The sequence below is a fragment of the Euleptes europaea genome, chromosome 15 (genome assembly GCF_029931775.1).
Source record: "Euleptes europaea isolate rEulEur1 chromosome 15, rEulEur1.hap1, whole genome shotgun sequence".
NCBI classification, from domain to species: Eukaryota; Metazoa; Chordata; class Lepidosauria; order Squamata; family Sphaerodactylidae; genus Euleptes; species Euleptes europaea.
The window spans coordinates 21,833,020-21,850,315 of NC_079326.1; the positions used below are offsets into that span (position 1 = coordinate 21,833,020).

At 40.2% G+C, this 17,296-nt stretch overlaps 1 protein-coding gene across 1 annotated transcript in view; it reads right to left on the reverse strand.

Moving 5' to 3' along the window:
* The window catches only part of LRP1B (LDL receptor related protein 1B), a 566,614-nt gene that overhangs the window by 48,216 nt on the left and 501,102 nt on the right, over nt 1–17,296 (reverse strand). The window contains exons 77-82 of the mRNA XM_056861170.1: nt 14,620–14,843; nt 12,596–12,702; nt 10,225–10,341; nt 8,553–8,726; nt 3,912–4,037; nt 1,942–2,106 (exon numbers count right to left, since the gene is read on the reverse strand). Coding sequence (XP_056717148.1) covers nt 1,942–2,106; nt 3,912–4,037; nt 8,553–8,726; nt 10,225–10,341; nt 12,596–12,702; nt 14,620–14,843 — 913 coding nt within the window. The remainder of the gene's footprint in view (nt 1–1,941; nt 2,107–3,911; nt 4,038–8,552; nt 8,727–10,224; nt 10,342–12,595; nt 12,703–14,619; nt 14,844–17,296) is intronic.

Genomic DNA, 17,296 nt, shown 5'->3' on the forward strand with positions numbered 1-17,296 from the left:
TCTCAACATCCACACGCTTTGAGTGTGGATTTTTAAAATAACTGTTTCTTTGCTCGCCATGAAGTAATTTTAAGCAGGGTTGTTTTAATATTTAAGGACAGCAAAATTATGTTATTTTGCAATATCCAAACAAAAAGACTTATACCTTTAAGACGACTAGTTCAGTAAAAAAAATTTTAAAAAATAAAACTTTTTAGCACAGAAGGCACTAAAATGGATTCTATAACCTTTTATAACAGACAAAAAGATGTAATGAAGATTATTTTTGACTGAAGTTGTAGAAGAGTGGAATTGCACCCTTCCACAGATAACCAAACAAAAGACATACACCCCTTCAAAATATGCCCTGTGTTTGCCAAAATTATAAAAAAAATTTTTTAAATTCTTGTTGGTACAAAGAGTGCTAGTTTTCAAGAGCTTTGGGGCATGAGTGCTTGAGAGTCAAAGCTCATACCATGAATCTTGTTGGACTTCAATTTAGCTGTTATACTGCAGACCCGCACATCTATCCTCTGAAACCAGCTTTCAAGAGGTCGCCTCCCACTCCCCCACCCTGATGTTTCAGAAGAACCCAGGTGTACTTTTCTGCAATCAACAAATCAAGCAACAAAAACTGCAACCTCCTTTTTAAAACCAGATTTTATGTCCCAAAACTATGAAAAACATGCAAGGCATTAGCTTTGATGGGGGCTCTTTCATTCTTTTTATTTTTAAGTTGCAGATGGATGAACATGTCAACTCTGCTATCCAGGGGGAGGTCAAGTGCAGCGAGGTCTCCAAAGTGTCATTCATATTTTTTAGACTGCAATAACTGATTTATTCAAATAGGAATGGCAAGAAAGAGCTATGGGAATGTTCAGGACTTGTACTATATAATCTATGTCAGGGCAGATGCCGGCAATTTTGTATCTGCACAGTACTTGAAAAACACTGACATCCTAGGGGGGTTACATGAAGCAGATCCATGACCAAACCTAACAGTTCTGCTTCACAGCCCTGTGCAGACATCATGGCAAAAACTAACTTTCTTTGCCTCCATCATTACTAAAAAAGTAAGCTATTAAATGAATTCTAGCCTGTGAATGGAAGAATTATCCCCATGTCTTTGTCTACTGAGTTGTAGCCATCGTTTCTGCTGCTTCATCTTCCCAAACAAACTGTCACACAAGGTCTAGTTGGCAAGAGAGAATGCCAAAGGGAATGTTCATTGCTTGAACCATCTTAGTATTCCAAAGATTGACGAAGGAAGATGTGACAGATAAGCTGGCTCAATACTCCTCCATGACCATTGCTAATCCATCCAGCTACATTAGCCTCCAGAGGTGACTTATCTAACTTATCCAACATTTCTGTATCCTCCTGTGCCAAATCATGTGTCCAGATTCAATGAAGTAGCATTTTTCAGTCTCTACCAAATATATGATAGGAGAAAGGGGTGCCTGATTCTCCCCTCCCCAATAAAGAACCCCATCTGCACATATACATTTTGGTGCCAGATGCAGTAATTCTGTGCTCACACAGCAGTCTAACTATTTGTATGGGGGGGAAGAAGAGGATGTCTGTATATACTTCTCATCTAATCAGGTCCATTTCATTTAGTTATACAAAAAGTGAAAAAGTTGAACATTTCCCATGTTTAACAATGCGATACCTGAATACATTACAATACTTTCAATTCTTCAGAGTTTTTCTTTAACCTATAGCTTAACAATTTTTCATTATCATATGATAATGATAACATGAAACAAAAAAGTAGTCCTTCCCATTGGATACTGAAATTAGAAAATCAATGTTATATTAATTTTTAACATATCTGGCAATCAACACTAATAAATTATAGACAAAATAAAGAGAAAAAGATACATGCTAGTTCAAAACATCATTAGGCTGAGGAAGTGGAAAGAACCAGCTTTTCACTGACAGCTGGATTTAGGTACTTACCAAGGACAGAAGCTACGCATGTTCCTCCATTTTGGCAGTAATTGTTACAGTGGTTAGTTTCACATCTCTCCCCTGAATAACTTGGCCAACAGTAACATCTTGGATCACCTTTCTCATTTAGAACACATCTTCCCCCATTATCACAAGTCAGCTTACATGTATCATCTGTACTTAAAGCATAAACATACAAATTAAATTCCTATAACTGTTAATCCAGGCACCAAGAGAAAATGAATGAAGCAAATGCCTAAATGTATGGAACTGTCAACATAGCAGAAGACTGGGTACATACTACAACATTGGCAGCTACACAGAAAAGAAATGAAATAACACATTCACAGCGCATTCGAGCTCTTTCACCAAAAAAGCTCAAGAGGCGAAAAAGGGGCTGAGCCGGCATAAGTGGGATGGCTGCTAGTGGAGGCCCGGATACTGTCCTTTCCGCACTTCCCTGCACTTCCGTGCTCCGTCCCTGGGAGGGCATTCCCGGGGCATTCTGCCACCGGGCTGGGAGAGGAGATGCCTTTAGGCAGCCTCCAAAGTCCTTTCGAGCCGGAGCACCACTTTTTTTGTTTTGGCAAGATACGCCACCTTTTAGGTGGTGTATGTCCCGGGCAACCCTATGAAGGGTTGCACGGATTTTTCTTGCCGCAAGGAGGTTTCGGCCCCAGTTGGGGGGGGACGAAACCTCCTTTGGAGCCAGCGCAGCCATGCTGCCTCCTATGCCTGACGCAGCCATTCTACTCAGGAATGCGCTGTCAGTTGTATACTTTATTCCACTACCAAAGGTGGCCTTATGTAGTATGAGCATACCAATACCTAGACCAGAGGTTCCCAAAAAGGTGCCTCTGGATGCCATGGTGCCTGCTGACACCTTTCCTGGTGCCCACCAAGTGTTTTTAGAAAACGGTCATGGCCAGATGGTGTTTTTGCTCAGCAGGGCTTCTGATTGGCTGTGCAGATTTTTTTAAAATTGCTTTAGCAGCACCGTTTATCTGGTTGATACTGGTATGCACACCTTGTATAGAAGGCTAACTCAGCCCAGAAAAGAACACACAGAAAATATTCCACACAGTGGGGTCTTTAATTTTATAAATTTTATAGAATATATTGGGCACAGAGTCAAATTGGAATACATCCCTACATACATATCTGGGTTATTATAATTCTGCTTTAACACTCTTATACATGTTGTACTATGTATTGCTGTGCATTATAAGTGATATTATTAGACCACTGATGAAGGCCGGGGGCCGAAACGCATTTGGATTGCTGTTTTAGTTCATCAACCTGTATTCGTTGCCATTTGTGCTTTCTTTTAATATAATACTTTAATGTTTTGAACATAGATATCAGCGCCTTAAAATAAATATATTTCTATACATAACTGAGTCTTTTCCCACCCAACCTTTGGGTACCCAGCTTTGGTTTTAGGTTGGGTCTTTTCTTCCCCCTTTTGTTTTTTATCCACCATCCTGTGTCAGAGTTCCAAAGGTACCACAGGTTTCAAATGTTTGGGGATCCCTGAGCTAGGCAGTATGTCTTTGTTGTAGAAAAAGAGGTAATTGAAAGACTAATATTAAGTTCACATTTTACTAGAAATGTAATGTTTACAGCTATGTAAACGGAAAGTGCTCAAACAAGAGCATCTTCCTACTCTTCACCTTTCCCTAGCAGCTTCCTATGCATAGCAAAAACCCTTGGCTGTAGTTTGGGCAGGACTCTTGTAAGTAAAATGCACCAGGGAATTGTGGTGGGGGACAGCAGCAAAGAAGAGAAGTCCTGCCAAACCGCTACCTGTTGTCCTTCCGTGGCCAGAGCAAAGTTCACTCCCACTAACACAGAACATAAGATTCCTAATACAGAATTTTCATGATTCTTCCACTGGCTCTTTCCAACATACAAATAAACAGCCATAAATTCATATTGATATTTACTTTTTTATTTCTTACATAAATTATAATACCCACCTAAAATACTTGAATCACTGCAGGATCCGTTAAACAATGACTTTCCTTCTGGACACACACAAGCTGCCCCTGAAGGGTTGAGTAAACAGAGGAACTCACAGGAGAACTCCAAGCAAGGATTGAGTGCTGTTTAGAGAGAGAAACAAATGTTTCTGAAGAATGAATAAAACAGTTGTGCAGACAGGTGGTTGGTCATACAGCCCCTAGCTGCCAAGCAATTTATCATATGGGTATGCCTGTGCCAATTTGAATGTGGCTGCAACATCTAGTCGCCTTGGATAGAGAACTGATACAATGCTGAAGAAAGAACAGGCAGTATGCAGTATGTCTGATTCTTGATGAGAGCAGGTAACCAGGAAGGTTGACAAAAAGCCTAATAACAGAATAAACATTATAGGGTTACATGTGATAAATTATCAACACTTCAATATAGTACAAACAGTAAAAACATTCATTAAAACCAAATGGTTTTAATGAATGTTTTTACTATATTAAAGTTCTGTTAATTCATCACATGTAACCTTATAATATTTATTCTGTTATTAGACTTTTTGTCAACCTTCCTGGTTCTATGGCTTCTCTGGGTTGAAGTTTTTCTTCCCCTTTTCTTTTTGGTTTAATGAGAGCAGACACATGGAGCTAAGGTCTGTCTTTGGAAGTGTTAGTTTGGTGCCTGAAAACCACAGAGTTTCGGGTGAATGTTAGAGCATTGCTCCAGTGCGGTGACATCATATTCAGGTTCACAATGAAAGTGGTGTTACAGCATCGGCCCAATGCCTAACGTCCAGGCTCCACTCCTCCCTGCGTCTTCCAGGGGTTGCCAGCACTTGCCTCACAATGCTACTTATCAGACAACTGAGGGAAAATTAAACACAGATTTCAACATAAAATATTTAAGCATATTTTAACTTTCTCACTGAAATCAACAAGTCTTAAAAGGACTTAATAATGGCTGGATTGTGCCTTTAGTGGTTTTCTTTTTCTTTCATAAGCCTTATATCTCTGCAACAGGCCTCAAACAGTTGTTTCTTTAAATAGCATCTACTTAATATAACCAAAGCTTAAGAATGTAACCAGTCTTCAGTGAACTTAGTTGTGGACTGCTGTGGCATATGTTACATTTGATATTAGAAAAGATCCTCATTATATTACTGCATAAATACTTCAGACATGATCTGTGTATTCCTGAGGGGGGGGCGAGTCCTCTTAGGAGGCGGTGTGACCTCACCACCAGCATAAGTGCGTCTAATCACACAACAAGACTCACGCTGGTGGCGAGGGCAGCTCTGCCGGCACCCGAGCGCTGTGGAGCTGAGCCTTGCCCCTCCACCGGTGCAGTCTCTCCGTGGTGCAGGCAATGGCAGAGAATTGCCAAGCTGGCATGGGGGTCCATTCCCGGGGAGGGGCGGGGGCAGAGCTGCCATTAGGCAGCTCCCTATGCCCTTTCGGCCCTGGATACCGGTGGCTAGGACGGCGTTGCTGTGCCTGCTTTTTAGCAGCCGCAGCCTCACTGTTTTCAATGGGGTGAAAGGCTTTTGGGGGGGGCAAAACAGCTTTTTTTTGGTTTATCGGTGTAAGGGGGAAAGGCCTTAGGAGACAGCTCGCCTGCGCCTTCTCCCTGCCTTTCCCATACAACAATTCTCAGGAATGCGTGGTAAATCTGTTGGAAGAGAAGGAGTTTGAACTGTCTCTTAACCTGGGGAGGAGATATGGAAGGAAGGGAATCCACCAGTGATCACACATTTTTCTATGGAGGAGGAGCCATAAGCTGGTCAAGTAAGAAACAGGACATAGTAGCATTGTCCAGCACAGAAGTTGAATATGTATCAGCTGCAAAAAAGTTATCAAGAAATACAGCGGCTACACCAGCTACTGAGGAGCCCCGTGGCGCAGAGTGTTAAGCTGCAGTACTGCAGTCAAAAGCTCTGCTCACGACCTGAGTTCGATCCCAACGGAAGTTGGTTTCAGGTAGCCGGCTCAAGGTTGACTCAGCCTTCCATCCTTCCGAGGTCGGTGAAATGAGTACCCAGCTTGCTGGGGGTAAAGGGAAGATGACTGGGGAAGGCACTGGCAAACCACCCCGCAAACAAAGTCTGCCTTGGAAACGTCGGGATGTGACGTCACCCGGACCTTTACCTTTTTTTACACCAGCTACTGGCAGACCTAGGGATAGATGTATCACAGTCCATTGAAGTACATGAAGACAATCAGAGCTGTATATCCCTAGCCAAGCAAGAAGATATGAAGCTGCGCACCAAGCACATTGACATAAAGTACCATTTGGTAAGAAAGCTCCATGGAGAAGAAGTTATTAAGCTGATGTCCAACGGGAGAAATTATTGCAGACGTTGTTACTAACCCGCTCCCTAGAATTCAGTTTTGGAATCTTGACCAACTAAGTCAGGAGACATCAAGAGAAGGTATTAGAAATGAAGGACTGAGCTGTCTCTTAACCTCAGACTTCAGAGGGGGACATGACTAGTAATCAGAGAGATAGAGGGGACAAGACACTGGGCATCCTTTCTCTACTGCTCTGAACTATCCTTTGATGAGTAGATTGCTACTCTCAGGGAAAAAGCTTCCTTCCTTCCGGCTTCTTTCTCACCTCCACTCACATGCACACACTTCATCTTGCTACCATGAGGGATGGAGGCAACTCCTGGATCTCCCTCTATCCTAGTTAATTAGAGTAGTTACGAAACTATATGTTACTCTATCCTATCCAGAAATGGAGTTCCTACAATAAATGAAGTATATTAGTTAAATAGAAAAAAGTCTATTTAACTTCTGGCACACAGAGAGATTTTGAATGAGCTTCTCTGTGCACAACAGCCTTTGTGCACTCTGCTAAATTAACAAGGATTTGGGCATAACGACACCTAACAAAATCCTACAATAGTTTCATATGGGGATCCTGTCCTGGAACAATTTGTTAAGGGATAAAATAAGGCTGTAGATTTTTACAGTGTGATTCAAGGATACTTTCCTGGGAGTAAGCCCCCATTAAATAAACCTGAGTAGAATACCGAGAAGACCCTCTTAGGATTGCTCCCCTAGTAACAATTCCCAACCACTTCTGCTACATGTCCTAGGGGCTTCAACTACAGGCTTTAACTTTGAGACACACTGACCACTACATCATGCGGCACAATCCAAGGTTTTTTGTACTATGGCTTTACTATGGTTTCATTCTTTCCCTCTCGCTTACTCATTCCATGATTGCTTACCAGTTAGGGCTAAGCATAACAGAGGAACAACTTGTGATACAAATGACACAGGCTCTTCTTTAGACAGAATGCTTAAAAGACTGAGTATATCCCAGTTTGAGCAGAATCATTCCAAGTGATTAGAAATTTAATTCAATTCAACAAAATTATTAATGTGTCTTAAGATTTAAACTATGTCTTTTCTCTGCTTGACTGAGTTATAAAAGTCCCAATACACGTTCTAGGGAAAAGGAGCTCAAAAGGTATCAAGATTAGCTAGGCATCAAGACCAGCAATTACTTTCTCCCTACTTAAAACTCTGCCTTTCATTTTCTACTGGATCCTCTAATATGCCCTGGTAAAAAATAATAAATGTTGCTTTCGTATGGAGATGATTCTGAAGTATGTCATATACAGAAAAGATCCATTTGCTAAAACAATTCTAGCCCTTTGTGGTGTAGTATAATCAAAGGCATTATACTAATTTTAGATATTTCAGCACATTTTGTTGGAAATTAGAACACAGCCAGTCCAAAACTAAGATTATCTCATAATTAAATGCAACATTTCTCAAACATGCCCAGCAATAGAATTATAACTATTACAACATAACAAAGCCAATTAATTATCAGTTGTGAAGGTGTGCAGGTATCTCTTTATGAGGATTCCTAAATTGCATTTAGGATCTTATTAAGCAGAAAGATGGCAGCTGTTTTATTACTGCAAGGAGACTGTACAGCTTTTTCATGAAATATTTTCCCCCACTTTTCTAAAAAGAACAAGAACAGACAACGGACACAAGCTTGCATACACACAAGGGATTCCCCATAAGGTTGCCAATCTCCAGGTGGTGGCAGAAGCTCTCCTGGGATTACAAATGATCTCCAGGTGACAGAGATAGTTCATCTGGAGAAAATGGCCTCTTTGGAAGGTGGCCTCTATGGGATTATACCCCACTGAAGTCCCTCCCCTCCCCAACCCCCTCCCTTCCCAGGCTCCACCCCCCCCAAATATCCAGGTATTTCCCAACCTGGAGCTGGCAACTCTAGTTTCCTACAGAGCAAAGTGGATTCCTTTCCTTGTCTCCTGCACCATTCCAAGCACTTCTGGCCTTCACTTCCAACAGAAGATGCATCTATGCCTCCTGTAGATGCAGCAACCCTGATCCATCCAAGGGTCCTGGATCAAAACTTGAACACCTGAAGCTGCCTTATACTCAATCAGACCCTAGGTCCATCTAAGTCAGTATTGTCTACTCAGACCAGCAGCGGCTCTCAGGGTCTCAGGCAGAGGTCTTTCACATCACCTACTTGATGATGTTTATGCTACGGGAAGGGGGGAGGATTTGATTGTGCTAAATATTTGTTTTGTATTTGCTCCCTTTGGTTTTAACAACACAACGAACATTTTATTGAGAGTAGCAAAATATACTCACAGTATGCTTGTTTGTAACGATGTGTAATCAAGGCACTTTTTGTCTTTTCAGTCTCCAAATTCAGATATTCTACAGAGCCATGGCCAAATTTTTGTATTCTAAATGCACCATTTTTAGGTCCTGCTCCGTATATGTAATTCTCAAAAATATCAATTCTATGAGGATGAAGTAATCCTTGAATAATAATAATAAAAATACAGAAACTCATTTCAGATACTATCATGATTTAATTAAATATCAACAAATAACAGTATATGCTTGTTAACAATTTAATGCTACTCTTGGTGACAAGCATATAAGCTGGCCTTCTTCAAAGTGTCTACAATAATAATTTAGGTGTCTTTGAGGTGTGTGGGTCCCCGCTACACGTGCTCAGTCTTAAGTACTCAAGCTATGGCACCTATGTGGTTGATAATCCATTGAGAGAAGCTACATGCTAAGCTACAGACAATGAATGCCCACCCTGCTTATCTGCCAAAACATTCCAGAGTTTTGTTGAGTAATGTATTCTCTTCTACAGTAGATATAGAAAAATAGCAGAACACACAGTACACACATTCTACAGTCTTCTGTTTACAATTTCAATGAGAAAATGTTCCTCACTGTCTTGAGAAGGCTATTTTTGACAGTAGGACACTGATAACAGATCACTGAGAAATGGAAATTTATCATACAGACTTTGGTGTTTTACAATTCAATCCTATGCAGAGGTACTGCAGTCTAAGTATGAAATCAATGAGGCTAGTCTGCTGTGCATAGTATTACATTGTTAGGACCCCATATGTCCTTGTGTCAAGGGAGAAAAATGGGAAGACCCAACACATCCTATCAGCTTTCTCTAGGACTGAGTTTTCAGGTTTGCTATGGGCACCTCCCAGTGTAATTATATTTTATAATTATATTTTTATTTTGCCTTTCCTCTAAGGGACTCAGGGGGTGTCCCCGTTTCCCCCTTCTCTTTTTAATCCTCACAACCATTGTATGAGATAGATCAGGCTAAAAGAGAGTGATTGGCCCAAGGTCACTCAGTGATTTCATGGCAGAATGGTTGTTTGAACCCAAATCTCCCCATTTCCAGTAAGGCACTCTAAGGATCACATCACTGGCTGTCAACTAGATTGTGTATAAAACTGTATACATAGTTATCTTAAAGTTTTAAAGAGTAGTATGATACTAAAAAGAAAGTTTAAATATCTTCCTATACTTCTATGATACATGAAACTACAGCAAATGTATACCGGAGAAGCCACACATTAAACCAGAAATCACTTTAGACTAACCCTTTTTCATTTTTTGTCCATACTACTCAAAATTCTGATTCTTATGAACACAAGTATATTTTAAGACTGGTGTGATCCTAAAAAAGAAAATTCAATTTTTATTCTGCACAGATAAAATGCATTCTTCAAGTAGAAAACCAAATTCTGCAGTTATCTGTAAAATAAAACATACAGAACCTGATTTGCTGCAGAATATGAATTACTTCTGTGCAAAATGTATGGGTTCCTGATTTTTGTTGCTGTAGAGTATGTTTCTCAGATTTATATAATTTTACAATTCAAAATAATCTTCAAAGTAGAAATCCCCATGTTAATCTTTAGGGAACTACTAATCTTTAGGAACATTATAGAAATGATGGGCCTATGGTAGCTTTCCTCAGAAGTATGCATACCTTGTTTACTGCTGACACATATGACCAAATCAGAGCCATCAAAAAGAACACTTCCAATTACAGATAATTCAAAATCAGCCCAGAACAAGCGTTGACTGAAATGATCAACCACAAGACCTGTAAAAATAAAATATTTTTTTCAAGATATTTATTATGAAAAAAATTCTGAAAAAAGCACATGTGCACTCCTCCACAATCAGGCAATGGTGTAGTTTTCAGAGCTGCTTTAAGGTTGATTAATTTGGGCTTTTGCACAACAGCATGATTCTGTTTACTTCTATGCTAGTCTGTAGTTTCTGATAAATCATTAAGTGAACAAGAGGACCTGAACAAACTACCTCTAATTTTCTAGGATAAAATTACAAGCCTATTTCCTATTTGTAAAGTCCCAGAAAAACCAGCATGTTGTCACTGTAATGGTCATTCTAGCACTTTGAAATGTAATATGGTTAAATTATGATAGAGGGATATAAGAAGGACTGTAGCAGAAAGAGTATCTCATGTGTGCATAATCAAAATGCTATACCATGGTTATTAATGTTGATCCATCAGTTATTGCAGAACTTATATAGACAAGTTTGAAACATAATATCAATATTGCTCACAGTTCTAATATAGGATGTTAGGAACAGGTATTTCCCTGTGCCATTTTTTGTTTGTTCACTTCATGAAGCGAGTAGGAAGAATTCAGAGGGATGCAATGAATTTTCTTCTTACATTGGCTTGAACATATATATGAACACATGAAATTGCTTTATATCAAGTCCATTTAACACAGTACTCTTGAGTTACAGCATCTCTCTAGAGTCAAAGAAAGGTTTTTGCCCAACACCAGGTACCTAAGTTCTGTAACCTAAACTTGCCAGAGAAGGAACCACAGTCCTTTTAAAAGTAATGCCTCTTTTCTATACTTCAAAATTAAGCAATTCATCTTCTTAGAGAGCAAGAATGTCTCTGTGTTCCCCATATATAATATCATGTAACAAACACCACCATATGCACATGCTAACCATCAAAATAATAGTAGTATTGGACAAAAGTCACCTAATAGGTACGCATCATGACTTTTATTCAGTTTGAATAGTAGCCAAGGATAGGGCTATCCATGGCTACTAGTCAAAATGAACACTAGTCATGATGCATACCTATTCTCTCCAGGATCAGAGGAGCATGCTTATTATATTAGGTGCTGTGGAACACAGGCAGGATGGTGCTGCTGCAGTTGTCTTGTTTGTGGGTTTTCTAGAGGCACCTGTGTGAACAGACTGTTGGACTTGATGTGCTTTGGTCTGACCCAGCATGGGTTTTCTTATGTTCTTATTTTATAACTTCAGTTCACATATTACTTGCTGACTCAACCTTTACTGTATCTCCCTTAGCAATTTTCTTATGTGAAAATGATTTTCTAACCAACATTTCACCCCTTCTATGAAATTTCAATGAGGTTTCTTGATAAATGGGGGAATGTGGTGACTCTCTAGGTTAAGTGCCAGATTCTTGGCTCTATACTTGTTTCAATTTCCTTTTCCAACTTCCAACAGCACCCTTATCGGTAAATATGTGGAAATATTTGCTGATGCACACACAGTACCATTTCTTTGGAAAGCTGATATTTTAATTAAAACATTTGTATTAAAACATCTAGGCTAAGCACTTAAGTTCTGCGAAGTCAAATAGCCAGAAAAACCAAAAAGCACTGTGTTTCACCAGCCTGTAGGCAATGACACTACAGTTAAACCCAGCAGCCCATATTTTAGTAAGGAATGTTTAAATGATTAATTTGATTATTGGAGTCAGGTTAATAGCTGTGGATGGTAAAACATATAAACCAATAAATGATTTAATTTTCTGTTGCTGCTGAAATAATTTGTCATTTTATAAGAATGAAGGAAAGTGTTTTCTTTCTGTTGAGGTAATGTGTAAATTTAAAAAAATCAAATATTGCAAGTTATATATAGCTACAAAAATATTCTTCAGAAAGAACAAAATTGATCAGGGACTTGGGGGGAAGGAAGTTGGAAACAGCATAACAGTTAGCTGAAATAGATACATACGAGCTTCATTTATAGGGGGGAAATGAAAAAACTTTCCTATATTTCATCACCTTAGTGTCTTTACTAGCTTCACAAATGTACCCCAGAATGACTCAAATATTCTTAGCTGTTAGAATTTTATTGGTTATAATCTCATTTAATACTCCTAAGAATATTTAAAAATAAAAAAATAGATTTTCAGATACACGATATATAACACACACAGAGATGCAATGCATGAAAAAATATAATGTATGTGTAAAAATCAAATTAAAAAAACGAATCAGTATTTGGAATATTTCACTAAGAAAAAAAGGAGAAGATAAAGGTTTCTGTACCTGTAGGTCTTTGTAAATTCTTTTGCACTAATATCCTTCTCAAAGTGCCATCCATTGCTGCTTCCTCTATGTGAGAATGATCTCCAATGACTGTCCAGTACATCATGCTGAAAATTTCAGATACAAATAATTTACTGATAAGTTACATGATAACAAATATAGGAGGAAGCTGATGAAAATTCGCAAGCATTCGTCCCACTGAATCAGAACTGTATCCTCTGACTGGATCTATCACACCGTAAACAGAGGTCATAGAAGGGATTCTTGCTGCATCAACCCTCTTGGCACCAGAGCTGCTTGGGGGTGGGGGTGTTGGTCTTTAGGGATGTAGGAGGCAATGCAAGAGGAATGTAGCCCAAATGGGAAATCAGTACAAGTTGCCAAACCTCATATATCAATTGTGGAAGACCTCATGCTAGAAGTGGTGTTGGGGGTATAGCTGATTCCCACTTTTGGTTGCATTTCACCATGTCATATCCCAACTTGTTCTTGAGATTTCTTTGGGCCTCAGGAGTAGCTTGGAAATGTGCAGGGAGTTATGGCGAGAAGAGAAACGTTTATTAAAGCTAAATTACAGTTGTGTGAAGCTGAAATTTGGGTAGGGCTATGTGGAGAGGGAAGAGGGGGTTTAGTTCTACCCCACTCGGTTTTGCCTACTAAAACTCAGCCTCATTCCAGTCCCAGTTCTGCTGTTGGATCGGGAAGGGGGGAAAGACCCCAGTTGTGTTTCCAGATTTTTCTTCTTCTAATGCAGTGCTGGGAGAGCAGATTCAATAGGCAAAGCTTCTCCCCCATTCCCCTCCAGCCAATCCCATCACCACCACTGCAACCTCTCCAAGAAATGTGAAAGGTGACAACAGAAAGAGTAGAAAATGGGGCAAAGGAAGCTACAGAGAAGATTAGAACTGGGAAAGGAATAAGGAAGGAGTGTGGTAGGACTGAGGCCAGGAAGCAGGACAGTGAGCAAGTACAAAGAAACATATCTATGGGTGCCCATGGTGCCTGTGGGAACCATGCTGGGGAATGATGACATATGTGAGTGTGGAAAATACATCTTAGTAGTGTGTATATACATACTATACATGTAGACAGATATGTAAGAATTATTTATCCACTTCTGATCATTACAAATAAAGTTAAATAAACACTAACAGCCCATTCCTGAGCTCCAAAGAGGTTCCCCGGCTTCCAACAGGCTTCAAAAAGCCTCTTTTAATTAAAAATAAATAAAAATGGGGCATTTTCCCCCATTGCGAACAGCAAGGCTGCACCAGGAAAAACCTGGCGCAGCATTGCTGTTCCTGGAGGGGGCATTCCCAGACTGGAGGGGCTGTGGAAGCTAACAAATGTCAGCTCCGCCCCAGGAACGTCCCCCCCCCACACACACACACTGGTGCCACATGTCTCTTTCGGGATTTATGTCCCAGAGAGGCTCCGCCGGGGGAGCGGCATGCAGCTCTGCGGCACTCAGGCGCTGACAGAACTGACCCCGCCGCCAGTGTAAGTGCCTCTTATCACAGAATAAGAGGCACTTATGCTGGCTGTGGGGTCATGCTGGCTGGCAGCAGGGTCACACCGCCTCCTAAGCCATATCAGCGCTGAAGCTCAGGAATGAGCCCTAAGAGAACAATCCTACTCAGGTCTACTCAATGGGGCTTACTGCAAGGAAATATTATTAGGACTACCAAAATTTCTGTAGTCATGTAAATTTTCTATAGCTAACTATTGTATCATTGACAAAAACATTAATGCTAGAAAAAGTTGAAGGCAGTAGGAAAAGAGAAAGACCTAACACAAGTTGGATTGACTCAATAACACAGCCAAGGCTTTCAGTTTGCAGGATCTGTGAAAGGCTGTCAATGATAGGACATTTTGGTGGTCATTAATTCATATGGTTGCCATAGGTCTGAAGTGATTTGACGGCACATAACACACACAACTATGGCATATAATAAATAAAAGTTTTAAACACAGTACATAAAAAAAAAGAATGGGTATGATAAAATGTTTTCATAGCAACCTACCCTTTGGGAGGATTTACAGCAATTGCATATGGTTCTCCTGCCATATTTGTAAGGAGCCTTGTGCAGTTTGGTCCATTTATCTGTCCTACATTTATGGAATATCTTAAACTTGTCCAGTGAGTTGTGTAATAACTGAACCAGTGCATTCTTGAATGATCAGTCCAATAAATGTTTCCAGCTATCCAGTCCACTGCAATATCTCTGGGTCTTTTGAATTCTGGGCACTAGGAGAAAATACAAACATTTTAAACTCACAATAGTATCCATTTCTTTTGACACAGTTTGTGAACTTTTTCATGTAAACTAGAATTTTAATACATTTAATATGTTCAAAGGAATGTTTGAAATATAGCATTTGCGACATGTGTTTCAAGAGTTGGCAAAAATCTGTGTGCTTTATACTTCAGCATGATAGGTCAGAGGATGAATGGGAAACGGGGGGAAAATGCCCCATTGCAAAAAAGCAAGGCTGCGCCACCAAAAAAGGTGGTGAATACACGCTGCAGATTGAGGGGGCGTTCCTGGGGTGAAAGGGGGTTGGAAGCTAACATCAGCTCTGCCCCCTGGAACGCCCTGTGAATGGCTCTCCAATGCTGGTACTTGTTGCGTCTTCCAGGTTTCCTTCCCGGCATGGCTGCACTGCCAGTGGAGGCTGGAACAGCTCTGGGGCTCCCAGGTGCCGGTGTGTGTGCCAGCCGGGAGGGCGGTGTGGGGCCGGTGTGGGGCCACGCTGGCTCCTATGGAGCTTCGCTCACCCCCTCCCAGGAATGCGCGCTTAGTCTCCAGATGGTAGGATATGAAGTGTATAGGGTATGATTTCACCTGACTCATTATATCTGGGAGGGAGAAAGCTTAGTTTTATTTAAGGATGCAATTATAGAAGAGTTAACGCTTTATCTTTATGTGAACAAACACAACAGAGCCGCAGTATTCTGAACCAATGGTCTCACAAATTCCTAATCCATTTCTCTACAGCTTAATATTGGTGATCATCTGCACTGACAGTGGGGTAATAAGCCACTTTGACAGACCTTGGGATGCCCTGCTGTGGACCCTCTGTGGCCTACATTTACATTTTCAGAAAAAGACTAATACTATGCCCAAGTGGTAGAAAATCTTTGGCCAAGGATCAGAGTTTATATTTTTTTTCCCTTTCCGCAATACACAATAGTTATTCTACAGATTTTGAAAATTACTACTTAGCATTATGACAATAAATTTCAAAAACACTCTAGACCATACTTGCTGTGATGTAAAAAATAATAATAAAGAAATTCAAAGAATCAGTTATAGAGATGAAAGAATCTGGCTGAGATTCCAGGAAAGAAATCTAAGAATAGTTAGTAGGTTCAAAAACATGAGTATTCTGAAGAAACCTTTGATGCAAGAATGTGAAGAAAGTACCCCAGCATCCTGACAGTTCAGGATACTGGCAATTTCTGGGGCAGGTGTGGAAAAGTTTCTTTGAAATGCACATTAGCTCGAAGGATCTTTTTTATACTCCCTTCCTTTTACATGTTATTGCTTATGCTTCTTTCCATTTTCTGAGATTCCTCCATTTCACTAAAGCTGCTTAGGCAAGCTTTAGGGACAATTTTTTACCCACGACAATATTAAGGCCTGACTCTTGACATACACACACCAATGTCACTTTTGAGTAGTTAGATGTGTGACAGTCTTATGCTACCATTGCTTATATACATTGAGTTGACAGGCATCCAGATACTACTCATTGTCCAAGCGGTGGAAAATGGCATGAAATAATAAACAGTCCTCAGAGATTTTTTGTGACAATCATCACACCTAGGTTTGAAATTTCTTTTTACATCCTGTAAAGAGTCCAATTCCATAATGACAAACTTAAAAAAATGTATAAGAGTTTAATTTGGATTCATTTCTGAGTTTTTTCCATTTCATAAAAGCTGCTTGGGCAACTCTTTACCCACAAAGGTTTTAAGTGCCTATTAGATTACTCCTGTTGGATACTGCCACAGGATAGAAACTGCCAAAACATGTCTTTGTTTAAAGCAGAATGAAGAAGCATAAAGAAATGACTGTGTGTTCCAATAAGCATGAAATACACATGGTACCCAAATAAACTGGGCATCCTAGATCTAGCATGTAACGGTTGCTTTAATTATCTTCTGCTTCAGATGACTACACTGATATTCTGAGTAAATTCTCTTCTTTATATACAGTTCTTTTCTCAAGCCAACAAAGCTGAAGATCTTCATTGTAGAATAGTGGTCCACCATTAAAGCCTGAACATATCCATTTTGGAGTGAGTTTCGCTGGCGCCAACGGAAAATTGCTTCAGACACAGCTGTTTTTCTTAGTGTCAGCTATGCAGATTCAATACACCAAACAGTCACAGGCCAATAGTAACCATGTCAGTCCCAGTATTGGTTTGTACTACTGCAAACAGCAGGATTAGAGTGTCCAGTGGAAGTTACAGAATCCAAAAGTCAATGAAATAAGATCCCTGTACTGCCCCATGGCGCAGAGTGGTAAACTGCAGTACTGCAGTCAAAGCTCTGCTCATGACCTGAGTTCAATCTCGATGGAAGGCGGTTTCAGGTAGCCGGCTCAAGGTTGAGTCAGCCTTCCATCCTTCTGAGGTCGGTAAAATGAGTACCCAGCTTGCTGGGGGTAAAGGGAAGATGACTGGGGAAGGCAC